Source organism: Carassius gibelio, chromosome B7 (assembly GCF_023724105.1).
Source record: "Carassius gibelio isolate Cgi1373 ecotype wild population from Czech Republic chromosome B7, carGib1.2-hapl.c, whole genome shotgun sequence".
Lineage (NCBI taxonomy): Eukaryota > Metazoa > Chordata > Actinopteri > Cypriniformes > Cyprinidae > Carassius > Carassius gibelio.
The window spans coordinates 32,180,598-32,207,467 of NC_068402.1; the positions used below are offsets into that span (position 1 = coordinate 32,180,598).

General features: G+C 36.7%; 2 protein-coding genes across 12 annotated transcripts in view; one reads left to right on the forward strand and one right to left on the reverse strand.

Moving 5' to 3' along the window:
- LOC127961189 (unconventional myosin-IXAa) overlaps positions 1-17,595 on the reverse strand; it is a 123,923-nt gene extending 106,328 nt beyond the window's left edge. For all 11 annotated transcript variants that reach the window (XM_052560188.1, XM_052560186.1, XM_052560185.1 and 8 more), the window contains exon 1: positions 17,270-17,595. The gene's annotated coding sequence lies outside the window, so the exon portion shown is untranslated. The remainder of the gene's footprint in view (positions 1-17,269) is intronic.
- A 112-nt stretch (positions 17,596-17,707) lies between these two features.
- Positions 17,708-20,683, forward strand: LOC127961206 (sentrin-specific protease 8). The gene is made up of 2 exons (XM_052560222.1): positions 17,708-17,858; positions 18,673-20,683. Exon 2 carries the CDS (start codon positions 18,705-18,707, stop codon positions 19,341-19,343), a length of 639 nt encoding a protein of 212 aa, XP_052416182.1. The 5' UTR covers positions 17,708-17,858; positions 18,673-18,704; the 3' UTR covers positions 19,344-20,683.
- The last annotated feature ends 6,187 nt before the right edge of the window (positions 20,684-26,870 follow it).

Below are 26,870 nucleotides of genomic sequence, written 5' to 3' on the forward strand. Positions count from 1 at the left end.
ACAGAGGCGGCAATGACTTTGTCTGGGCAATTTCTAAGGACACTGGTAGCCAAATGACCATAGACGTAATAGACAGCTAGTACAAGTAGTTCACTAGAAAGACTCGAAAGAATATATATATCAATAAACTGTATAAATAGGCAAAAATTTACCTATATGAAATCAGATTTATTCATAGAAATAAATCAAACTTCCCAATTGTGATAGAAGAAGGGAATAAAAAAAAAGTCTAAAACCTAATTAAAAAGCTAATTGTAATATTCATAACATTGCTTAATATTATATTGCCATTAAAACAAACATCTAAATTTTTACATGTTTCCTTACATTTTTAAATAACACTTAAATATACAATACCAGAAAAAAAATTAAGATTTTTAATGTTTGTGAAATAGCTTCATGCTTACCAAGGCTGCATTCATTTGATCAAAAATAAAGCAGAAACAGTACTGTGAAATATCATTACAAACTATACAATAACTGCTATCGCTTCTAAATATATACTTTTAAAATGTATTTTATTCCTGAGATGGAAAGCTTCCGAATTATCCAGTTTTCAGCATTACACGATCTTTCAGAAGTCATTGTTTCAATAAACCAAACTCAGCTTGCCATCTATAAAATAACAAACGTCTACACAATTTGATTCACTAAAAAACTAAAAATAATATTGGATTGAAAAACAGCCTCTGTCTTCATAAACCACTAAATCATCAGCTACTCCATATCTCATATCTGCTTTACTAGATATTGACAGTCAATAATAACAAATGCAGCTAAAATGTATTATGCATTCCACATAGTAACAAACACAAGCATATGTTGCTATATCGAGCTCAGTTAACCCAGATGATAAAGCAGGGCAGCTGTACTGATAAGCATCCGAGTGAAACAAAGAACAGATCCGTGTGTGTAACACTGTAACCTGCCTACAGGGCCTCACTTGTGTTCATAAGCTACAGATACAATATTTCCGCAGGCCTCCAGGCAAATGATCATTAATTAAGGGGAACTAGAGATTTCCTGAGCAGAAAATGAAAAACAAGATCCATTTCCACATACTATGCATAACACTTTTTATTTTTGGACCAGAAAAATTTAACCTTTTACATCAGAGGTAAAATCTCAATATGGGGCGAAAGGAAATAAAAATAAAAAACTTGGATGTTTATCTCAAAAGCCCATTTCAGATTATAAAGATGATATGCAAGTTTTGTTTATGGCAATTAAGACTTTTTTTTGTTGAGAATTCCAAACGTTCTCCAAGTTAAAAGCAGTTGAGCAGAATTCAGGATCTTGCCCAGAGCTGCTGGTGTCCTGAAAGTAGTCCAGCAGATAAGCCTTATTTTTCCACAGATGGAGCAATGGATAATGATCCAACTATCACATAAACATTCCTCTGCAAGGTAAAGGTGGTCATTTTTAAGGTTAGACATTTGACTAGATTTGATTACAAAACATTTGTAGATGATATTTCAAATAATGTTTTAGCAGATTTTTCTCTGAAATGCAATGTAGTCTAAAATATTTGGTGGGAAAAAACATCAGAACTTTCATTTTTGGGTGAACTTTTTAAAGTTATATTTATGTTTTTTTATAGCTTTATTCAGACAGGACAATAGTGGGCAGACAGGAAATCATTGGGTAGAGAGAGAGTGGAACATGTTCGGCAAAGAACAATGATGCAGGAGTGCAACTGCGCTGTATGTCTGCGCACTAACCACGAGGCTATTTTGGGTGGACTATTTAAAGTTAATATAAACTAGGGGTGTCACGATTCTCCAAATCCTCGATTCGATTGCATTTTCGATTCTAAGCTCACGGTTCGATTCGATTCTCGATTTTTACATTTATTCTTTTTAAAGCACAGATTGTCATTTTTCAAACTAGAATTTTATGCAATATAATATCTGACCTTTGTTTGCAATGTACCACACTACATTGTCAAATTTAAAACTTTTATTAACAACATAATGTAACAATAACTTATATCTTTAGTCAATTGAAAACTTAAAATAAACTGCCATCCAGTTTCTCTTTTGTAAGTGCAGTCTTCACAAAAGATGACATTCAAGTTCACAACAAAACAAACAAAAACAATAAAAAAATGACTAAACTAACCTTCAAATATTACGATGTATCTATTTAAAAGATTAAAGATAGAACACTTGTTAAACACTTCACTGTCATTCATTTAGATATATATATATATACACACACACACACACACACACACGTATGTGTGTGTGTGTGTGTGTGTGTGTGTGTGCATCATTACAGTCTGTAAAATATGTGTATCTCTTATTACAAGACTGCAATCACTAGCAATCAGAAGAATTCCAGTTAATCAAGTATCTACAAAAGATCTACTCTATAAACAATGCATTAAATTACATTAAAGACAAAAATAAATTAAACAAGCAAAAGAAATGATTACTCGCATGTATCTGGTCCACTGATGAAGTCATGGGTCAAGTCAAGTGAATTATTAATCATTTTCTAACAGGCGTCGAATACTGACTTTAGGAAAAGGGGAATAACCAATGACATTTGAGATAACAACTAAAACAGCAAGCCCCGCCCCACGACTGACAAAAACAAAATTGTTCGCGCGAGCAGAGGTGAGATGATCGAGCGCGAGTATGTGGGGAATGAGCATGCGCGCGCGAGGGCTTGTATTGCGCGCGAGGGCTTGTATTGCGCACAGAGTACATGTCACGCGCGCGCGAGAGTTTGAAATGAGCTCGCGGGCTCCCGTTTCTTCGCATCCGATTCAGTTTTCCTCTCGCGGAAGCCATATAACGCGCGCGCCAGCATCAGTTGTATGCTCGGTTATTTTTGTCATTGATTTGCCGTCATACAACATGGGGGCGTGGCAGCATCGACGATTCCATTTTTTAATTCGAAGTTTGAGACTGTGACTTAATTTCGATCGATTTCGACTTAAAATCGAAATCGTGACACCCCTAATATAAACCTAAGGATGCACAGTATAAACCAGTACCTATCAGTAATTGGTCAAAATTAATTAATATTTTCTAGGCATTTAATATCTCATTGTGCATGCAGATTTCAGGTTTTATATTTAGAATCGCCATCATCTATCACTCACTTCAAGTAATTTCATTATTTTGAGCTGTTAAGTGTATGAAGGAGCATGTGTGTGAATAAAGCTCCCTGCAGGTATTTAAAAAGTCTGAAATATCTTAAATTGTAGAACAAACGTCTCAAATCATAATTTTTATAGGTTTTAATTTGGGAATGGAAAAGCAGTAATTGTGAACAATGCCTAATGTGATTATGAAAACGCTGCCATTTTCAAAAAAGTGGCACTGTTGCACGTTCTACAACAGGTTTACGGTTTTAGATCGGTTCACAATAAATACATTTCTGTCATGACAACTCTCGAAGGGATTGGCATGGTAATGTACATGACAATGTTAATGCATTGGTCTTGAACATGCTACAACATACAACATCTACAACATGCTACTGCATAAATAACATACATGAAATAATCCCTATATAACATTCATGAATCACAGCAGATCTATACAGGTGGAGCTGGGGAAGGTGGAGGGTTTATGAAGCAAGATGAAACTGCTGTGGTAGGGCCCAGTCATATATTTGAATGCTGAGCAGCGAGCTCATTAGCTATCGATACAGGAGAGAACCAATCAGCTGTGCCATGTGATAATGATGTCATTAGGTCAGATTGAGTTAGACCTATCGGACTGCGTCATCTAGAGTTTCATGCCAGAATTTTGTATAAAGAGCATTTATGCCAAATGATTGCTAATGATAGACCATTGATTAATAATGACAAGGTTTACTTTATGGTAATTCTTTAGTAATGCACTAAAATCTTCCAGGTATTTCAGGCTTGATTTAAAATCAAAAGTCCTGCGTTACATAAGGTTTTTCTGTTGTTTTTAAATTAACATTTTGAATACATGATAAACAGTATATAGCATTTGAGTTTAGTCAGTGCATCACATGCAGAATTGTGATATGAGACCAAGAGCAACAGGGAAAATCTTTAGTGAATCATTTTATTTGGGTATATTTCTCACACAAAGCTATATCACAATGCTTCACAACATGCAGGTTGTCTGGACTTTTAGAATGCATTTATGGTGCTATTCTGTCCTGGTGCTCCACACGCTATGTTAGAAAGACAAAGTAAATGACAACAAACGGTTCATTTTTTTGGAAGGGCTATCTTTAACTACCCCGCCTTTAACTGCTGTGGCTGGGACTGTAAAGCTACTCCATGTGGATGGGTGTCAAAGCTGGTGGAGAGGATGACAGTAAACAGTTCAAAGCACAGACTATCCCTCCTCTCACTCTCTCTCACTGTGACACAATTTCCTGTGTTGGCTTGTGGCATTTCACTCTGGAGACCTTATCTGCAAGAGCCACTCTTCATAGAGAGCCAGCAACACACAGGCTGTTTGAAAAGAGAGATTCCCTCCCATTTCCCCTCACTGCTGCATCACAGCAGTATGTCCACATGCCGTCCTCTTCAGTTTCCTGTCTGCCCGTCCCTCCCTGTCCTTTACTTTCCCTTTTTCTCACTGGACACATCACGATATGACCGCTGATCAGAAGAATGTCATTTCCTGAAATCTCTTCAAAGAGAAATGACTACTTCACCATTCACAATATTCGAAACTACAAGTATGTACTTCACTAGTGATGAGAAAGTACATAATGACTATTATTTCAAAATCATAAAAAAAAAAGAAAGAAAACTCCTGCCAACCCCTAACAAATGAGAGTGTATGAAGTATTATATATAAGCCTATTTATACGGTACATTTCTTTTTACCATAAATGTATACAGACAGCGAAAAGAAAAGCTTTCAATAGCTTTAGTTCAGTGAAACTCCTACAAATACTCCTGGCATGATCAATGAAGCCATTTACACTGCACACTGAATCTAAAGCCCTATCCACATGGGAATAGTATTACCGGGTGACCTCTAGTCCTTTATAATAATTGTGAAGGTTGTCTGTGATAGTCCAATGCCAATTAGGCATGTCTGTAATTTATAAATTAAAGGGGGGGTGAAATGCTATTTCATGCATACTGAGTTTTTTACACTGTTAAAGAGTTGGATTCCCATGCTAAACATGGACTTAGTTTCAAAAATTAAGTTGTACGTTTGAAGGAGTATTTCTGTTCCAAAAATACTCCTTCCGGTTTGTCACAAGTTTCGGAAAGTTTTTTTCGAGTATGGCTCTGTGTGACGTTAGATGGAGCGGAATTTCCTTATATGCGTCCTGAGGGCACTTCTCCCGGAAGAGCGCGCGCTCCCGTATAGCAGAGCACTGAGAGCACAACAGACTTCACTGATCAGAGCGAGAGCGTCGCGAAATGTCACAAAAGGAGTGTGTTTTTGGTTGCCAGGGCAAGACAACCCTGCACAGATTACCAAAAGAGAAACAGCATTAAGGGACCAGTGGATGGAGTTTATTTTTTACAGAGCATCAACGGAGTTGTGCAAGTGTTTGTGTTTGTTCCCTGCATTTCGAAGATGCTTGTTTTACAAACAAGGCCCAGGTTGACGCTGGATTTGCACATCGTTTATTTCTTAAGGATAATGCAATCCCAACGAAAAAGGGTCACGATCGTGTGTTGGAACCGCATGCGGTGAGTAAAACTGCTTAAAATATCTCTGTGTTATTAACTTAGCTATCAGCGCGTAAGCACATCAAGTAAACAACATGCGATGTTGTCATCAAACTGCACGAGTAAAACTGCTTCAAATATCTCTGTGTTATTAACTTAGCTATCAGCGCGTAAGCACATCAAGTAAACAACATGCGATGTTGTTATCAAACTGCACTTTCCACATGTACAGCTTAAAAAAAAAAAAAAAAGACGACAAAGTGGAACTTAGTCATTTTCCAAAACTGCTAAGCAAATATATACAGTTTCAGTACATACCACATAGAGAAGCCTTTGCTGATGCTGCTCTTGTTAAATTTCAGCCTCTGGATCTGTGTCAGACGCGCTCAACACAAAATCCTACTGGCGCTCGTGATTCTTTAGCTCCGCCCACACGTCACGCCTCTAGGCGCTCGTGTTTTTCCGGGAAAAATCGGTACAGACTATCTTTCTCTTATGAATATAATAAAACTAAAGACTTTTTGGAGTTATGAAGGATGCAGTACTACTCTATAGGTACTCAAGATTAACAGGATATTGAGTGAAAACGAGCATTTCACCCCCCCTTTAAAAATTCCCCAGCAAATTTTATGCGATAATATTAGTCCACTGCGAATCAGCATCTCTGTAATTCAGCAGGGTCATATATCAAGGTTTTTGTTTCCTGTGTGCCTTTTTATCCATCTTTTGCAAGGACTAAAGACTCTGTATTGTTTTGATAGTATTTTGGGTGTGTGGTCATGTAGCTGTACACCATACAAATTCAATTTGCAGAAAGAGAAAGCGGAAAACCATCAGAAGAGCGAAAAAATTATGACTAGATGAAGATGGATGACATGTATAGCAGTGGGTGGTAAGTAACATTCTTCTGTTTATGATATATATATTGTTACGCAAAGCCTTGTCATTATATCCAGGCCATAAGTCAGTAAATTCTATTAAAATCACAGGTTGTGTTTATCCAATGCAAAAAGTCTCTAGATAAAACTAATTCTGTGAGAATAGAGCTTTATATTTACAGCGTTTTCACATTTTGTTGGTTATAATGAAAGGATTAGCAAACATGTTGAGTTAAGTCAATGATCTCACAATGAAAAAAAGAACAGCAATAAGCAGATGCACCACTGGTTAACTAAACACTTGATTGGTCATTGCTTTTGGTGCTAAAAAGATACGTAATTGAGTACAAACCTTAACTATATATAAAATGAACAAATCACTCAACTCCTTTTCTTTACAGGAAACAATGGAATTGTGGGCAAAAAGTATCTCTCTCATTATTAATATATACCTACAACAATACTAAGACAGAATAATTCTATTTAGGATAGGCCGAATGTGAATTTGGACACTTTCCAGGACTGAGAAAGGGAGGAAGAGAAGTAGATGGTAAAGAGGGTTGGGAGGATCCGAGAGTCTGGCTCTAGTCATTCAGCAGCCTGCTGAGGAATCACAGTCTCCTATTCCGCAGACGGACAGGAGGGATGACATCACCATCCCAGCACTCACTGAGCCTCTGGATTTGCAAAGCAAATGCATCATAAGACATCTCAGACTGTTACAAACCACTATGAGAAGCATCTGGGAGGATATACCTTCCCCACTGCTGTTCTCTCCTCCACTCCAGGATTAAAACCACAGCAAAACTGCTTTTCTCCAAGGAATATCCTCAGGCAAGAAGACGGGGAATTTCCATGCGTTATATAACAAGCAGGTTGATTCTGTCACTTGACAACATTGTGTAGGGTAAAAGAAGCCAAAATGAAACACATTTAAACAATTTTGTCACAGTCATGGAGCCAACACTGGAATATTTATGTTAGAACTGAAACCAAAAGAGACACAAGCACTTCAACAAATCGGACTGGCTGACCCCACAAAACTTAGTTCAAGCTTGTATCAGTCTGAAGGGATTCAGAATGAGCTGCAGCAGGAAACATGCAAGTATATAAGCCAAAAATGGCAGAGAAACAGCATGTCCTTCAGTTTGTGTCAACATCTGGACAGAAAGCTATCAGCATTGTTTTAAAAAATTACCTTATTTGGAAAAGAAAACAATTCCAAAACAAAAGTTGGAGTTGCTAAGACTGTCATGACCAGTTTTGGGGGTAATGCGTGTCACAAAATATGGTTATCATTTCAAAGTTGCGAGTAAAGCAAAACATTTTTATCATAGTACAAAAAAGGAAAAAAAAAAAATTCACAGTAGTTAGCCTACTCTTCTTTTTGATTTTATTTTTTATTGCATAGTGGTATCATTATGGAAGAGTCATTCTTTATGAGAAAAAAATATAATAATAGCTTCTATAAAATGTATGTTATTTCATTAGGAGTAATACAATGATGTAACGTTACTTTTAATGTAACACTCCCCAACATCGGATATTTGGTTCAAACATTGTGTCCTAAACCAGAAACAAAAATGCTGCATAGCTACACCGTTTTAATATTTCAATATTTAGCATTCAATGCAAAACACCACAGAGATTTAAATCAACGCAACAGATAAAGAAACCAAGAGATTGCCAAAATGTCTTGTCGTGGCATGCTTTAGAATGGTTGGTAAGATCAAATGTCTTGCTTGTGGCTTGAACACTACTGATTAAGAGACTATTCAACGTAACGTGTATGTGACTACTGTAGTATCATTTTCATGAAATAATAATGGGATCCTAAAGCAGAATTAGATCACAAGCGTTTACCAGTAAAATATCAATACTGAAACTTTAATCTGTCTATTCATCATGCTAGTAAAAATACCCCCGGGTGCCAAAGAGATGCATGGTAATGCATCATTACGATCGATCAGGCTCTGAATCAGAAATGAGGATTCTGAGTAAACAGCAAGTACAGTGCATTTAGATAGGCTGACACTAGTGCAGCCGAATGCATTCAAGCTACACAAGAGGGAGATGAATCAGGAACTGAACTGAGAGGGTGGTCTGAACAGTCTTTCTGGAGTGAATGAGTCATATCACAGAGCTATAAATCATGGTCTGACCTCGTTTGGGAGAAATGAACATTCATGAACTCACTAAGGAAGTCAATTTACACTATAACTTTCATATACATCAGTATTAATTTTTAAATTAAATCTACAGACAATGCAAAGTTTTATCACTTCCAATACACTTTACTGACTCAGACATAGACAATTTCCATGGCAAAAAATTAATTTAAATGTCACAGGAACATATCTGCATTCGTCAAATCAAGATCACATTAACATGCCAGTATGGAACTCCAGCTGATTCACAGACTTCAAAAAGGGCAAAGTGAATTACTCATTCTATCATGTGTGTAATTCCCATACACTGATGCTGCAGTGTTTCCTATTAATACTTATACCAGGGGTTTTCAACTCTGGTCCTCGAGGTCCACTTTCCTGAAGAATTTCCAAACAGATTGAGACCTTTTCCTGCATCTGGACAATAAGCATTAAAGAAAATACAGCTTAAGAACAATTTCTTGCATTCCTGTATTGTGAGGGTTTTCAAAGCAGGGACACTCATCCATAACCAGCCTGATTTTCTCAGTAACACTCTTTGATAAACAACACTGATATACAATGCTACAATCTTTAAAGATCATTAATTATGAAGTAGAAAATAGTGAAAGTCATGTCATAAAAGTGCACTTAAATTTCATGTTTTATAGGCTACATCTCCACAGACACTCTAGAGTGTCCTCAGGGAGGTATGGATGCATGCACAACAATAAAGATACATGCAGCTATATTTGAGCCCTGCCAGACAGACATAAGACTGGAGTTGGAGCCGTTAGCCAATGGCAGTCCTGCATTACAGACATATGATTTGGGGTGAGTGGCACTCAAGTGTGTCTGGCTGCTGACCTCGGCACGTGCTCAGCCGGGCCTGACAACCATTCAAACCTTGACTCAGGTTCAAGCCCACGTCACGTCTTTACTCCAATTCAAAAAGACCTTGGGTTCAAGGCAGACCCTTCTCACAGCATCTATTCCGAAGGGACGCTGCAGTTGTATTTCATTTACCCAGCATCCCATGCTAGAATACAAACATGCATGTGTAATGCTAAATGCTGACAGGTGTTGACATCTACAAGCATGTGTCTTGGTTTCTCTAGCTATTGTTATTGCATGTCAGAAGAACACAATATTTCTGTAGCTCAACTGGTAGAGCGTTGCGTTAGCAAGCAAGCTAGCGCAAGGTTGGGGGTTCGATTCCCTGGGAACACATGATAGGTAAAAATTGATAGCCTGAATGCACTGTAAGTCGCTTTGGATAAAAGCGTCTGCTAAATGCATAAATTTAATTTAATTTAATTTCTGCAAGAGAGCCCAGGCCGAATGTTCTGCAGCCATGGTGCAATTTCAATGCAATGCTGACTCAAACATATTTAAAGATTCATAGAACTCTGCATATCTTGATATAATCTATCCCATACAACTCAGCACTCTAAAATGAAGCTTCCGATCAATTTAAAATTTACAAACAAGAGCTGCTACTAAAAATAACGAACAAGAGAGGCTCAGTCAGTAAGCGAGTACAGAAAGGTGGAGGCCTGGCATGTAAGCCGCCACTCCGTCAATGTCTCCATGGCAATGGTCTTTTTCCTGTCCTCCCTACGGCGCCCGCTCCTGGAACAAAGACCCCAACATGGGCGGTACAGGAAGAGTGATTCAGATCCAAAACCAAAACATGACATTACTGTGCTCATATTGACTTTAATGAGTATACCGCACCTTTAACACACTGCACTATTTTCTTGTACCCACTAAAAACAGATGCAGCAAACCGCCCTCCCCTTTACCTAAATTATGCTAGCTAGTTTCTGACAAGAAAAAAAAAACAGGTACAGACATTTGATGTTGCATTGTAACTCTAACAATCAAAAAGAGAAAGTGATCATGGTCTGTAAAAATCATACAATGCTGGATAGGCCCACCCACAATGAAAGCTCACTGTCAATTTGGCACTTTGTTCTTATTATAGCCAGTTAAGGCATGTGTGAGTTGTATGGGCATTACAGCGAGAGAATGAGATGTTTTAAGGCTTGATATCAGTAACGAGGATTATGCACACACCATTTCCCCTTTAGAAATGTCTACTTCAGGACAAACTGCTAGACTGAGCAGAGCGTGGCCTGAGGGCAGCAGCAGACAGGAGGAGGACACAAGGAGCCCAGCAGAAGGCGTCTCACCCGGCACACTGTCTGCCAAATTAACTCCATGTTGAATGAATTACTAATTTCTATCCTAATTCAGTCCATTATAAAATTATTGTTTTTTTTTTTTTTAAAGAGGTCACAAATTGCATTTTTATCAAATTTAATGGGATGCATTTATAACTTTTACATCAAAAGTTTTACATCAAAAACTGTTGGAATTAAAAAATAGAACGCCATTTTTACCCTGATTTCAGAACTCTGATTTAAACACTCCATTTAAAAGGAACATATCTTCTCCGGATTTGAAAACTATTACAGGTGCTCATATTACCTAATATTAAATGATGTTATATTTAGATGTACTTGCACTGCAAAAAACCGGTTGCAGTGCCAAGCATTGCAGCGATCACGGAGTACGCACTGAACTGAAGTGATTGACAGCTCTAGCAACTATAAAGGAACGTTCTATGCTCACTTTCTTATAATTTAATAATTTTAATAATAACAGACGGTTTCCATGAAATTGAGAGGAACAATAAGAAGTTTACTGATGCATAAACAGCAATAAACCATTTTGCAACAATCCCTGCCTAAACATTAAGATCCTTAAAAAGTTCATTTTGGACCTTCTTCATAAAACAAATCACTGTCCAAGAGTTTCATACAAGTGAAATTTAAGCTGTAACATAACAGTTAAACTACACTAAAGGAAAATATGGTTTCTCTGACTTCATGTCAGTCATCATAAGGTCTATAATTTCCTGTTTCCTTCATTGCTCTGACATAGCCAAACTGTAGAAATGAAAAAGGGAGAATCCAAACAAAGGCCTAAAAGTAACAGAAACACCACTGGTTTGACATGTTTCAAGTCTTGGACTCTGAACCAAATTCTCATACTTCCACTACACAGTAAAAGTATGTATACTTTGCTGGTAATAGAAAAGTCCACACTTTTAAGTGTGCAAAAAGACACCAATATTGGCATACTGCTACATCATATTACATGATTAAAGATTATGATGATGTGCGCTTTTAAAAAATGATGATGTGCATGTAAAAATAACAGCAACATTACAGTGAAAAATAAACTCAATTTTGATTTCACTGTGATTTTAAGGTCCACCTTAAATTCTGCAGATTAGATTGGTGTTCATTCCAACTGCACCAATGGTCTTTTGGTATGGACGAATGAATGTTTGTGTGCTAACTGAAATGGCTGCTTTGTTTATGCTTTGTCTTGCTCCTTTCTTATAGCATCCAAGTTCTGTATATGAATGTGTGCATTAGATATTAAACACGGACAAGATGAAATTTATTTTGGAAGATTAGAAACATTGTATGATAAATCTCTCAAGTTCCACAAGGAAAAGCAATAAGTGTGGACAGAAAAACTGCACCTGGAATCTTGTTGCATCATGCACGGTTAGGACACAGTTTTATGTTGCTTTAAATCTTACTTTTTGGTCCTTTTTGAATCTTGACAGTATAAATCAAAATCCACTTTTGGTACATGAAAGAGAGCAAGCTGCTTTTTTGGGGGGCTGTTATAATATCTGTTTTTGTGTTTTACAGAAGAAAGAAAATAAAGGTCTGAACTATATGAGTAAATAACAACATGTACAGGAAGTGTGCACCAACTAATTTACTGGTTACCTCCTCATTCCATTAAAGATGAAAAAAATTGACTTACAGCCTTTCCCTTCATATGTAGTTTCCTGGCTTGCTGTAAAAACTGGTTTTGCAGAGCGTTCATGTTAAGACCAAATCCAAGATTTGAGACAAGATAAGCTACTGATAAATCTCCCCTACCCTTCAAACAGCCGACATTTTTCCTGAACGCTGAAGGAGAGATATTGTACAGAGCAGGACTAATGCTGACCACTTAACTTAAATAGATCAGGTGCAGTGTCTTCTCACTATGATAGGAAGGTCAGAGCAGCCCAATTTTTCTCTTACAATCATGTACTTTTAGTGAAACAACCCAGTTTTACAGTGCCCCCTTTACTAGGGCCCCTACGCTACAAAAAGTGGCTTGTCAACACCTGTTCTGCTGCTGCACATTTATCAAGAGCAGACAGGTACCTACTTACCTACTTAAGCTAGCTAAGTACTACATCCAAAGTATTTTAAAGCATAACTATTGCTATTGCTCATACTTAAGGTTAGGCAATGGAACAAAACAAACCCTGATGTTCTACTAAATGCATGTCTGCCTTAAATCCCACAGATTGTTGAGGAAATATTGGTTTTTACTTTCTACATGATTGGACTTGTGATTTTCACCTCAACGACGATAAAACGAGGGAAGAAAACCCCAGAGTCCCAAGTCCCATATCTAAGGCATGGAGGCCAGATTCATGCAATAGAAGAACAAGAAGTTTGTAAAAAAACAAATAAATGAAAAATATGTTTCTAAGTGCAATTCTTGAAAAACTGATAATGAACTGAAAAAACAGCAGGCTCTGGTGTTTAAATGGTTGTTCTCGCCAAAAAAAAAAAAAAAAAAGAAAAAAAAAAGAAAAAAAGTCACGTCATGCTAGGGCTGTGCAAAAAAAAATCGAACGCGATTTTCATGCACATCTCATCAGTAAAGACGCTCCTTTAATTATAAGTATTATCTCCAGCACGTGTGTTCAGATCAGGGTTGCCAGGTTTTCACAACAAATCCTGCCCTGTTGCTTCTCAAAACTAGTCCAAAACTAATCGCGATTCCAGGAGGTTCCCAGATTTTTTTTAAAAAAATGCTTCCCGTGGTTAAAATATACTTTTTTTTTTGGCATGGCTGTCTTGGTAAAATTTGCATTTTAGGGGCTAAATATCACGTTATTGGTATTGGGGTTGCTTCGAACCGCGGACATGAAAAACAACCACAGACTTGGCAACACTGGTTCAGGCGGAGCGGCAGTTATTACACAGAGCCGTAGTCTACCGACAACTAACACAAAATCGCCTTCAAAATCGACAAAGAATCGCCTCCGATTTTAAAATAGATTTTGTGTAGATTGTCAGTGAATTACGGCTTGGTGTAGTAAATGCCAACCAGTGTTGGCAAGTCTGTGGTTGTTTTCCATGTCCGCGGGTCGAAGCGACAATATCAATAACGTGATATTTAGCCCCTAAAATGAGAAGTTTACCGAGGGAACCATGCCATAAAACTAAAATTTTAACCCCGGAAAGCAATTTTTATCGGGGAACCTCCTGGAAACGCGATTGGGCTACATTTGGACTAGTTTTGAGAAGCAACTGGGCAGGATTTGTTGTGAAAACCTGGCAACCCTGGTGAGCAACTAATGACATAATTTCCATTTTTGGGTGAATTAACCCTTAAAATGTCATATTCGATGAGGGAAAACCATCAGAACTTATTAAAGATTATTAAATAATGTTTTCAGTGAATCATTTTGCTGGGAGTTTATAGAGGCTTAAAAGCCATTTTAAAGGGAAGTTCTGGAATTAGACAACACACGGACCTGAATTACATCCAAATCCACTCCAAATATTTGTTTGGATTGGACAAACATAACACCAGGCTTTGAATTTCAGATCATCTCGAAAACAAGCTCCAAGAAAAATTACAGCCTGTAAGATACATAAATCCAAGAAGATTTATTGCTTGATGATAATTTAGGACTGGCACATATTGTGGTCAATTTGGCTCTATGGAAACCCAATACACATATTTCTGAAGTCAAAATGCACAAAGTAAGCAAAATAGCACGGCAATCGCGTGAGCATCTTTATATGAAAATTGATCTGAATGGTAACCGAACAATAAACTGTCAACACACATCAGTCTGTGTTTGAAATACAGAAGGCTTTAAGGAATAATTACTGTTGTTTCCAGTTATTTAATGCCTGGGAATATGACCCATACTCCTTTTCAGCTGTCTGTCTGTCTGCAGACAGCTGTCCACAATCTGCAATTCAACTAAATAACTTACTGTCTGAAGAACAGCTGACATATTCAAAAGATAAACATTTATAAGATAAATACAATAAAAAACAGACAGTGTAACTCATGTTTGGTTTGTTTAGATGATGAACGGTTATACAATGCTGACAGGTTTTAGTCAGAGCATAGAACATATGTCCAAATACAGAGTTTTCTGGAATGTGGATTACTTACTGCATCTCCTTCACAGTACAATCCAGGCAACTTGATGCTGGCAGAAAGTTATACTACTTCCTATGGAAGTTTCCTCTTATTGTTGTGGTACAAAAAATTGCTTCAGATTTCTCCTACAAGCGAGGTTCATCATACAGAGCCTCTAACAATCAACTAGACCTCCCCAGACGTCATAGAGTACAGTAAGACCCTATGAGTTCCACAATGTAAACAATGCTGACAAAACCCGGAATCAAGTCATAAAAATTGAATTTACAGTAGAACACGGAATGTCACGGAATATGGCTAAAATAAGATAAATCAAAAATAGGCTGTATGCTTAGCCAAAGCATGATATGACCAGTGTCTGTGACTATTAAGGTGCAGAAAGACAACTATTTAAAAATGAAGCATGCATGTTCTGCATGAATGACTGATGCAGTTTAGTCTACAACATACTCAAGCATGCATTACAGCTGTGGTGTTTTCAGCGCCTGCTGTCTCACTATATGAGAACGAGAAAGCATGAGCTTCATCTCCAGAGCTGCTCTGAGAGTTCACTTTCACCCTTTCATCTGATAAAACCAACCACCAGCATCATATCAAATATACATCTAACTCAAATGCCTTGACTACTACAACTTGGCAAAATAAAAGTTTAGTTTAAATTTAAGAAACTGTGATGATGACTACATATTACTTTTGTAATTTCTTATGATAATGATAAACAATTTTTTTTTAACTTTCTTTTTAAGGAATATCACTCTCTACTTGGCATAACATTTTCATTTTATAACATTTTTATATGATATACATCCAGAAAGATTCAAACAGACTTTCTGGAAAAAAAGAAACTAAAAAATTTCATAGGGCCCTATAGTTTAGAAATTGTAACAAATTATCAAATTGTTCCAGTGTTATGAAATGCTTTTTGATTCAAGTTTAATTGAACCATTAAAATGGAATCCCGATAAAATTATTAATATTAACACGCATTAATATGGAAAACATAAAATAGTATTTAGGGGAAATGTAATTTTAATAAATACGGCCCTAAAATGTAATGTTAAACTTTTAATAAATGGCTGTTAAACTGTACGAGTTTCATGGTTTCAGTTAAACATGCTTTTTGATAACTAAAATTAAATGTAAACAGAATCTAGAAAAAGGAAAGATACAAAAAGCATTTGGAATTTCTTTTTTAAATGATTAAATAACCACAACCACAGAGCAATTTCAAGTAGTCACTAAAATGAGTGTTCTCATCCGGCCTTACCTTCTCCCCCCGGGCTAAGTGATGCAACTTTTATTTCTGCTCTGCGTTAATATTTAATAACAAGGAATTTTAAACCTGTGAAGTGATTTTGTTTCAAACTGAAAGCCTCTCTCTTGAAAAAAAAAAACTAACTCTCTCACAAAAAACAACAACAACAAAGTCTATGGTTGTACTGTTGTTGTTTTTTTTCTTACATAATTTATTGAAATACATTATAGCAACATGGTGTGCTTAAAATACGTTTCATATAAACGCGTTAATACAATATTTCAGGACCATGATATCACCACTGTACTATTTATTTAAGCACAGTACCAAACTATTGTGTCGACTTATGAATCTGATTTGAAAGAAAACAGCTCCCTGACCACACGAGGAGGTTTTTGACTAATTTCTTGGATGCCATTTACAGGGCCAGACAGTTGTCGGAGTAAAGTCATGTCTTGGCACAATCTCTCAAGCCACCCTAACAGCTGAATCAGATGGTTCAAATACATACAAAACAGCTCAGGGAAGTGACATTAGCTCTGAAATAAAATAAATAAATAAATAAAACAAATGAATAAAGCTGTAGCATAATTTGTTTGTAGATGCTACCTAAATGCAATGGCATGGCTTGAGTGCCCACATACTTTTAGGGCCACAGTATCTCCAAAAAAAGAGCAGTGAATGAAAGGAAAATGAAACAGTATGACTGGGTCCGGATGACTGTGCAGATTTGGCCCACGATTACTGCAGTACTGAGGCTGAAGTGAGTGTTCAATAATACATGCACCATCATCATCATCTCCACACTTTAAAAGGGGTTTACTCAGCCGCTTTGAAATGTCAGCTCAGAGTTATTCTAACACACTTATACTAGTTACACCCTTCACTGGTAACCCTGATGTCTGCTGACACCGAAGCAACACAAATATCACAATATACCGTTGCACGTATGCCACGCGCAAACGTCCCGAGAACCCTAGACATAAAGCAGGATATAAAACCGGTGTCTGTGGGGAATCTTCGAGTAATGGTGACTGAGAACTTTAAGTTTTTTTGTGTAATTCACACTAAACCTCACCTCTCGGAGTTCAGTGTAAAAATCCAGTGTACCGCGCTTCTCCTTTAAGGACAGATCAAATCCAGCGAATCCACTGATATCCCAGAACTGTCTCTCTCAAATTGTCCCTTGCAACTTTCCCGTGTCCAAACATACGTGCCGATGTGCCATTTTGACCAAAAAATTACTACAGTCCTTTTCCCATTGAAATTTCCCAACAGTGCGACGTTTCTTTTCTCGTGGGAGTCGCTCGCAGAACTCCTTTCTGGGGGTTTTTCTGCTTAATCAGTGCTGCTTCTCATCAGCGTTCAGACGCGCTGGTCTTGGAATCGGGAGGAATTGGGCGGGGTAAGCTGCGGCGATGGGCGGGGGCTGCCTTTCAGAGTATTTAGTTGCGTCACTTATGTAAGCCAATCACCTTCGTGTATTGGAAAAAGGCGTGTACGTGAGGCGAAGAAGCGCTTTGCCCCTCAACACTGTCGCAATCGCGTAGAAGCGCGACATTTTCTATAACAACAGTGAATTGTTTACGGCACCCGCCCTCGTTGAGCCTTTGAAGAGGAAGGTGAACGTTATGAGAGCTTACTTTGGGGACTCTTTCTTTAGCAAGGTAAGAAACGATATGTCGTCAAATTAGACGACTAACTGTTTCATTATTAAAAGTATGAAGAAAGCTGTGAAGCTGAATGTATTTGTTTTTAAATCGTTGTTTGTTTGGCCTAAATTAGTGCGCGGTGCAGTGACGTTACTGATTTGTGCAAGTTTTGCATATAAGACAACTTTAATTAATGCCGAATCACTTATAAAATAACAGTATAAATAGTCTTATATCTCAAAACTAACACAACAACTACAGATCAGAGTAACTTTTAAGTTGTACTAATAATTTAATAGCCATACAAAATTGTAAGAAGAACAGAACGTGTAGGTGATAAATGACTGTTACGAAAGTATTGTGTCAGTGGAATGGTACAGTTAAAGATCACAGATAGATAGATTTGATTGATTGATTGATTGATTGATAGATAGACAGTTTCATAATAATAATGTAATATAATAAAACTTCATTACATGATATCTAAATGCAGCTTAAAGTGCTTTATGTAGAATCACATAAATCAAATGTCACACACGCACAAACAAAATAAGCATAAGATCAAATGCATCACAGATAAAATAAAATCAAAAAACAACATAATACATAGAAAAGGAATTAAAAACTATGGTGAAAAGATTTTGAACTTTCTTTTACATCAAGTAAACTTTCTGTAGTTAATAGCCAAGCTTCAGAATTTTGGATAAGCTGAAATGTTTTGAGGGGGACCATTAAAAAGTTTACTTGATGTAAAATCATTAACTACCATGGTATTAACTTGGTACTATGTATATAAATCAATAAAATCTCTTAAATTTCATCCCCACAGTAACTGCTGCTGTCATTCTGGTTGCCTTGAGGATGGATCCAGTGGTACTGAGCTACCAGGACAGTCTCCTGCGGTGCTCAGATGTGGCACTTTTAAATGGACCCCACTGGCTCAACGATCAAGTCATAGGTTTCGCCTTTGAGTACTTTGCAACAGAACCCTTCAAAGGTTTGGGTGAGAAGGTCTGTTTCATCAGCCCTGAAGTCGCTCAGTTTATAAAGTACGCCTCATGTCAAGAGGAACTCGCCATTTTCCTGGAGCCGCTGAGTCTCGCATCTCGTCGGTGGGTTTTTTTGGCTGTCAATGACAACTCTAATCAATCAGCCGGTGGCTCCCATTGGAGCCTGCTTCTCTATCGGCGAGACACCGGCCAGTTCTCCCACTACGACTCCCAGAGTGGAAGCAACTCATTGCATGCCCGGCGTATTGCAGCTAAGTTGGAGGCTTTTGTAGGCACTGGAACGAAAGTGCCCTTTGTGGAGGAGCAAAGCCCCTCGCAGCAGAACAGCTATGACTGTGGCATGTATGTGATCTGTAATGCTGAGGCTCTGTGTGAGAGTGCTAGAGTCGAGGGCTGTCCCCACCTGCCCGCTCAGATCATAACACCCACCTACATTACACGGAAACGGACAGAATGGTATTCACTAATACAGAGACTTGCCAAGGAATGACTAGCTGACCCTTTATATCATGCAACGGCATCGCATGAACTCTATTAGCCACTGGGCAAAGTGAACACACTTATTTATCATAGTCAATCCTGCACAAAGGTTGCACAATATAAACTGCATTTGAAAACAGCATGCACTTCTCAAACATTTTTGCCAAACTCTTAAATGTATAGTTCATACAAAAATGAAAATTCCATCAACTATTTACTCACGTCGTTCTAATCCCAAAATGAGAAGTTTTTTTAATTATTTTTTTCATACGGTGTAAGTGAATTTGGACTGCTCTATCATGCTCCAGTAATTACAAATAAAGCATCATTATTGAATAGTTCACCCAAAAGATTAAAATTAGCTGGGAATGTATTAATCCTTGGGCCACTGTGGTTTGGAAAAAATGTAGCAAAACACCACTTGATAACCAGTGGATCTTCTGCAGTGAATGGGTGCCGTCAGAATGAAAGTCCAAACATCTGATAAAAATATCCCAATAATGTTAAAAGCATCATGATGGATTTGTTTTGTACAAACTCAAAGCTTTTTGTTTCACTAGACTTTAATTGATATATTGAAGTTATGCGACTTACTTGTGGATTATTGTGATGTTTTTATCAGCCACTTGGACTCTCATTCTGACGGTACCCATTCACTGCAGAGGATCCATTTAATGTAAATTACTCCAAATCCATTCCAATGAAGAAACAAACTCATCTACGTTATGGATGAGAATTTTCTATGTCTATAATGCCTGCATTTTTTATCATATTTTGAACTTGGCAGCCTCAGACATCATTCCCGTTGCATTGTATGAAAATGTCAGCATTCTGCGAAACATCTTCCGTTAAGGAAACAAAGTCATACAAGGGTGAGTAAATCCAGATTGATGGTTTCACTTTTGGATGTGCTGTTTCTTTTAAGAAAGCGTCTAAGACATTTCCTCTATTTTAAAAGAGAGAAGAAACTTGTGATCAGTATAACAAATCAGTTGGTGCAGTAGATTCAGAATGTATTGTTGCTGATTAGTTTAGATTAGTAGCATGAATTGAGTAACTGAATGTGATGCTTGTTTACAGGACTTTTTGCTCAGGGCTTATTTTGAGAGGACTTCAGATGACAAAGAATGTGATCTGTGTTATAACTGTCTAAGGGAAATGTTATATTATAACACATGCTGAAAAACAAAAAAAACAGTAGAGTAGTTTTAAATTAACCAAGTGCATCCTCTGGCTGAGCTGAAAAGATGCTTTGTGACCTCACACCAGCAAATGCATGATTGTGTGACAGTGTATTCCTCAGCTGTATATACCAGTTTTCTTACAACTGAATAAAACTGATAAGAATGAGCACATTATTTATCGTCCCAAAAAAAAAACTGCGTGCAGGGAACACATGTCTGCTTTGCAGTCACTTTACTATACAAGTAATACTGACCTCAGTTAAACCATCATGAGTTATGTGTGTCCTTTGGAGGCATTTCATCACAACTTCTAGTGGAACCTTTTTGTGTTGTTGTTTTATTATTATTTGTGAAAAATACCTTTGCATAAAAGAGGGTTTTGCTGATCTAAAGCACGACCAGACTGTTTGGATGCACACAGAAACTTGCAACAGTATTCAGATACTAGATTAGAAATTTTCTAATGTTACTGAATTGCAAATTCTACATTGAAACATTCTACATTTTTATGACTAAATCATCTATCAAATTGTTTTAATGTGACATTAAGAAAAATCTTATTGAAATTAATAAAATGGTGTTAAGCGGAGACAAGGTTAAATTGTCAGTCTGTTTACTTCAGAATATTGCTCAAATAAAGAAACATTAAAATCAGCATTACGCAAAAAAAAAAAAAAAAAAAAAAAAAAGCTGTTGAACATTGTCAATATTATTGCTAAACGAAAGAATAAAGTTAATTAACCAGACATACTGTAGTGGGGTACAGTGAGTTGTTACATGGAAACTTATTGTTAATTGTCAGATGTTTTTAAGAAGAATACCTGTGTAGCAATATTATATAGAAAATATATATTACCACATACGAAAAAAAGACAAAATATTTTATTGAGTAGACATTTTGAATGAAGTACATATGTATGTGTGTGTGTGTATCATTTTTCTCCCAATATGATCATGAAATGTCATGTTCACTGATTGGCTAAAATGCGTGGGAAAATTTAAGAACCTTTAATACTCTTAACTTACAGAAACAAGGAATGTCCGTAGATTTAAATAATCAAAACCGTACCTTCATATATTGCCGTGCCATTTTTGTCTATGCAACAAATGACCCATTTAATATGAAACGCAGTCCATAATGCAAAGGTAATCACCGGAACCGTGTTGATAGCTGTGGGGCCTCAGGTTTACCAGGTTTCCTCTCAACAGTAGACTCTGTATGAAAGCGCTCTGAGCTCCTCCGGGGCCTCAGGTGTTTCACATTATCTCTCTGAGGGGGTCCTGACCTTCATGATCTCAGTTCTGGGACAGTACACCTCATCCACATCCTCTTAAACTGCACTCTAATGTACTGCAGATCTCCTCAGAAGTGTAAATGAATTTCAGGAAGAAAAGAAAAAAACGTGTCCACACATATATATTTGAAGTGTTGATGGTTCTTGAATAGTTCTTAATAAAAAAAAAAAATTGCAAACCCAAAACCTATTAGATCTGAACTTTGTGGATGTTGACAATAGCTGACAAAGGAATGTCTAGTGTGATGTGAAAAGTATGTTATTGATCATCCACACCCATTTTGGGCCCTTCAAAATATTCTGTTACAGTATGAGGTCTGTAATTTGAGATCATGTGGTGAACACAAATAGCCTCCTGCACATTCTCCAAAAGGTCTGTAACCGATCTCAACTAGTTTTACAAGTGCACACAAAAAAAAGATATAGCGTAAAAAAGCAGATAAGACTGACGTATGTAAAAGTATACCTAGAGAGATGTCATTAGGGAATGTTCCTCTGGTATGGCCATTCACACTGCTGTCAGGACATGACTGAAAGAGCACAAACAGTGACGCTGAGCCTGGAATGAGACGCATCTCAGAGCTCTTACTCTCTAAACACTTGCCAGAGAGGCGTTAACATGGCTGCAGTAAACTTAGCACCAAATGTTAAATGACCTCTGACCTTTTTTAGTTTATTAAACCTAGAATATCCTGAGAGCTGTGTTTGAATTTTGGCTATATATATAGACTTAAAGAGAAGTCTTTTATTTGATGCTGCAAAATCCATTTCTTGACAAAGCCACCAGACAGGTTACTATGTGTAGCCGACTTCCTTAAAGACAAATTCCACTGACAAAAACAAAGCAATGGATTTATGAACTTGAAGACAGGACATCCGAAGGTTGCTGCTATTTTTTCCACATGAAAACCCTCTGTCTCTGGGATAAATGAGGCAGGCTGGACCTATAGGTCAGGTTTAGTAGGCTTGAAAACATGCCTTGAGCTAATAGTTATAGGTCAAGGCATCGCAGGACATGAAAAGGAAGGCTTAAAGTCTGTGTTTAATGACAAATGATTAAAAAAAAAACATTTTAGAGATGTCTACTCATGCTCTTCTTAGGAATTAATTTCTTTTGTATCCTTTTCTCTCTCTTTACTGACTTCACAGTAAACTAAAGCCCATGCAATGAAAAAAATGCTGTGATTTTTACTTTTCTGCTGAATGATCAAGGCCACGCTGCTACCAAAATCTGTTTTTTATCTTTAACACACACTAATAATCAGCATAATAACACAGGTGATACAGAGAGAGCCACAGGAAGAATTCATGTTGATCACAAATGACCTTTCTACAAGCTGAGGCGAATACATGGCACTGGTAACATACGTACATTACATTGAAATAATGGACTAAACATTAATTATACAACATAATCTATATAAATAACACATAAATTAATACAAAAACTATTGAAAAACACAATTATATATATATATATATATAAAAAAAACAGGGTCAGTTTATAGTTTTTCACTGTAAATTAAAGGATGATTTCTTCATTTTTAATTAAAAAAATTTACATTTACAAAAAAAAATATATATATAAAAATTACAATAATACAAGAATCTATTACAGTTTTTTCCATGTAGTAACTCGTTTTTGCTGTAGCATTTCTACAGTCTTGTACAGGCAAAAACAAACATATCTAGAGAAAAAGTCACCAGAGAGAGAAAAAAACGAAACAATAGAAATTTACCCTGGTGTCCCCTGTTAACGTGTTTCAGATACTATATTGCAATTTTATTAGCTTTTACAGATTTATGCAGAAATTGACTTTCAGCAGACCTTAGAAATGCTTCCTGAAGTAACATTTTAGGTGCCACTAAGACCAGATGTGCTCATCTGTAAGTAAATAGTGATGGTTATCTTTGAGGTTGTGACCACCTGTAAATCAGACGTATCACCGGAGCTTTGTTGCATCAAAGCACAAAAAATCGGACCCATTTTTTTGCGAATAAAGTAAAAGGAATAGTAAGTTGAGATGAGATGTTAAAATGATTATGACTGATTTTTGGTTTTAGATATTTGTCTCCACCTAATGTTCAAAGTACTGCATTGTTTTTTTTCCCTGGAAGGCACAGTTGTACTGTCAGGGAGAAGACAGATATGAGGATGGAATGTAAACTCAGATAAGACACTCACTGGAGTAACAAATAAACATTACAAGAGAGTCTATGTGTCTTTATTCAAGGCCAGTGATGTGCTTTAGAGCTGGTAATGACGTGCAGGCAGGGGCGTCGCACCCGTGGGGGATGTGGGGGTTTTAACACCCACACTTTTCCCGGTGAGAGGGTTCGACACCCGCACTTTCTCTGCAGTTTTTCCGCAGTTTTGCACAAACGCCTTACTACAGTCTCTCCTCCGTTTCTCTGGCCGCTGTGTGTCTGTCTGCGGCTGCGCTCGCCGCGGCTGCCTCCTCCCCTCTCCCTCTCAAAGGACACCGGCTTTGAGTGTGACCGGCTGATGATTGGCTGTTCTGCCTTAAGTCCCGCCTCTCTTGGGGTGTTATTGGTTAGCTCGTGCTGAGGAGGCGGGAACTTATGGTTATGGTTATTTACATCTCCCGTTTCAAGGTACTTTGAATGAGTGTTTATGCTTTCGAGGTTTTTAGGGAAGATGTTCTGTTATCGTTTTGTTGGCATGTCAAGTGTTTTCGGTATTATATTTAGTTTTTTTAGACTAATGCTAATTGCTATTATTGGGAGATTGTTCAGCAGCTATTGTTTGCATACCTGTTGAAGAACTATGAAAGAAAATTGTATATTATTTTAATGTTTAAAAACAGTAAATTGTTACATTATTTATACCACCAGAGAAAAAGCTTTGTGTGGGCGTTTTTTTTCTCTCCCCTTTTCTGAGTTTTTTTTTTTTTTTTCACCCAAACGCTGCAAGCCGAAAATCCGGCACGACACCGGAGAACTTTAAGCCCTGCATTTCGTACCCCTTTGTCAATGTATTTATCATTTTTATTGTTTATAAACAAATCACATCCATCCCCCACACTTTTGAAAAGCTTGCTACGCCACTGCGTGCAGGTGTTGTGAAGTTTTTGGTTGAGTTGAAACATAAAGTGTGTAGAGCAGTAGTGGGACATCACTGGCTCCTCAGCCGAGACAACGGAGCTGAAGAAGCAGGGAGCGACCTCCACTGTCAAGCTCTGGGAGGAGCAGATTTGAGTTCCTCTGGACTTCTGCACTGGGGACCACTGTGTCCCATCATTTGTAATGTTCAGGATCTTACATGTCCCAAAATCAAGTGATACAGAGGAAAACTTTACTTTGTAAGTTAAATTAAATAGAGATTACATTTTGGTGTTAAAACATGTAGTGTTCCACATTTTATTGGTACAGAAATAAGTTTGCAAAAATGTTTTTTAACTTAATAAAAAATACCACAATTAAATTGTGTCATCAGTTATACACAGTATATGGAATAAACAAACAAAAAACATTTAGAAACATGATATTAAAGTGCAAAGTATTGATTATAAAATAAAAATGAATTTATTATAATAATAAAGTAAATAGCTAAATATACTTGTCTTTATTATTAAAAATATTAATAAAACTTTTAAAAGTGTAAATATGTGCTGTATGAGAGTAATAAAAACAAACAAACTCATGTTTGATTCATTTTATTTTTTGATATACTGGGGTGAGTAAATGAGAAAAGATTTATTTTTAGGATCTCTTTAAAATACTTTTTTTCTTCTATTTTCTTCTATTATTCTATTATAATTTCTTTTTTGAGGATTTGATTCACTTACCCATGGTGAACTTACAGCCTCATCAAAATTCAGAATTATGTGTGCTTAAATGATCGTCTGGTGTGAAATATTACAGAATGTTTTGTCTCATGTACTTATATTCAATTATTTATTTTTTACATACTGTGTTTTCAAGGGTTTAATTAGTTTTGTTAACTAATTTCTTATTCTCTTGTGCACATAGTAACGGAAGTTCTAAGCGGCCATGCATTATAATTTTTTTCCTTCTTGTTTTCTCGTTATAACGACTTAATTTTCTCGTTATCTCGACATAACGAAAGTCGTTTTCTCGTTATAATGACTTAATTTTCTGCTTATCTTGACATAACAAAAGTCGTTTTCTCGTTATAACGAGTTAATTTTCTCATTATCTCGACATAGCGAAAGTTGTTCTCTTGTTATAACGACTTAATTTTCTCATTATCTCGACATAACAAAAGTCATTTTCTCATTATAACGACTTAATTTTCTGGTTATCTCGACATAACGAAAGTCGTTCTATTTTTTATTCCTTTGGTGAATTACTTTAGGGAAACGCTTCATTTTGTAATTTAAAACTTTTAAATGTTGTTTAATTGTTTGTTTATTGATGAACAATTTATTAATTGATTGATAAAAGATTATTGATGATTGACTGATTGCTTCACTTGGTTGACTTATTCCTAATTTCTCAGTGCTTCATATAGGGCAATTGTTTTGCTTTGTCTTTTTTATTTTTTTTTATTTGTTTGTTTGTTTAATCATCAATCACCAGGAGTAAAACCAAAGATTTGTGTTTCGTTGTACAGAACAAAATTTTTGATCTTCACAAATAAAAAGTGGCTGTAATTAAAGAGCTAGAGCACTCGAAATCCCCATTTCCATGATCAGGGCAATAATTAAGAGGTTCTAATCAACTAAAGACGTTACAGATCTGCATGGAAGTAGAATGTGTGTCTCTATCACCCTAATTCACGGTGAGGAGGAGAGATTGAGTGGCCAAAGACTCTCTAAGAATCACAGCTGGAGATTTGCAGAGATTAGCTGAGTCTTGGGGTCAGAAGGCCTCAAAAAAAAATAAAAAAAATAATAATAATTATATATATATATATATATATATATATATATATATATATATATATATATATATATATATATATATATTTACACTTTTAGTTCGAAAATCGATTGCACAATCGATCGGACCAACCAAAAAAAGTTTCGAAAATGAAAATAGGGAATCGATTTTAACCAAATATGTACACTATTA

Bases quoted from the DNA above. Each gene is read 5' to 3' on its own strand.
- LOC127961206 (XM_052560222.1), top strand. From the start codon at position 18,705: ATGGATCCAGTGGTACTGAGCTACCAGGACAGTCTCCTGCGGTGCTCA.